The sequence below is a fragment of the Arachis duranensis genome, chromosome 2 (assembly GCF_000817695.3).
Source record: "Arachis duranensis cultivar V14167 chromosome 2, aradu.V14167.gnm2.J7QH, whole genome shotgun sequence".
NCBI classification, from domain to species: domain Eukaryota; kingdom Viridiplantae; phylum Streptophyta; class Magnoliopsida; order Fabales; family Fabaceae; genus Arachis; species Arachis duranensis.
This window is the reverse complement of record NC_029773.3, coordinates 12,372,346-12,373,435: the sequence shown is the minus strand read 5'-3', so window position 1 is coordinate 12,373,435 and position 1,090 is coordinate 12,372,346. Positions and strand designations below refer to the sequence as shown.

Here is a 1,090-nt window from a genome sequence, read left to right as displayed (position 1 = left end):
ATTTGTAATTTTACATATAAAATATTTATACTTATGCATTTAGTTTAATACATTTAATACTACTTAATTATTTTAACAGTAATTAAAAAAATAAAATAAAATAAACAGTGATTAATAAAATACAAAATAAAATAATTTTAAATTATTTTTCAAATATTTTTATTACTTTCATGTGCATGCAATAATAACAGATAGACACCGCAATAGAATATATATTATCGCAATTAGAGTTTTATAACCTCAATTTAATTAAACCATAACAGAGATTAAAGCTATTATTACTACTTAAATGGCTAATTAAGCAAATGTGATCGATCTAGTTATAATTCCTCATCATCCTAAGTGCCAATTCTTGCAGCTCACCCAAATCAGTGTCATTATAAGATGATGATCTTCTCTTGGAACAAGCTTGGAATGAGAAATCCTCCACAGTGCTCAGCATGCTCATTATTCCATCACTAATAATGCTACTTTGATCAATTGACTCATCAAGTGAACAACTTTGGGGTGATGGCATGTAATTAATATCATTATTAGTGGGACAAAATTGATTATTATTACTATAATTATTGAATAATAATGTTTGTCCTACTCCAATATTATTATTGTTCCACTGATGATGATTATTCTGCATGTTTTGATGAGCTAGCTCTGCCTTCACTTGCATTAGTTGTGCTTGCAAGCATGCTACCTACATTAATTATTAATTATATACTTCAATCAAAAGATAAACAAATATAAGATAGAGATAAAAATAATATTATCACAATTAATGATGATTATATAAGATGACATATATATGTATATGGATTTGATGTAATAAATATATTGGGATTTAAATAAATATTTTAATTCTTTTATTTACAGAAATATATAATTTAGAGTTAATTTATATTTTTAGGTCATATTTATTATCTTATTTACAGTATAAGCGAATTAAGTATATACACGTATCTCATTTATATTGTATACTTATACTGTAAACGAGACAAATAATATAACTTAAAAATATAAATTGACTCTAAATAACATATTTCGATAAATAAAAAAATTAAAATATTTATTCAAAAAATTTCAAATATATTGACCT

The 1,090-nt window shown here is 23.4% G+C and overlaps 1 protein-coding gene across 1 annotated transcript in view; it reads right to left on the bottom strand.

The window, feature by feature from the left end:
* Positions 1-182: 182 nt before the first annotated feature.
* LOC107473624 (LOB domain-containing protein 16-like) overlaps positions 183-1,090 on the bottom strand; it is a 1,944-nt gene continuing 1,036 nt past the window's right edge. The window contains exon 2 of the mRNA XM_016093205.3: positions 183-691. Within this exon, the coding sequence (XP_015948691.1) occupies positions 317-691 (375 nt within the window). The 3' untranslated portion in view covers positions 183-316. The remainder of the gene's footprint in view (positions 692-1,090) is intronic.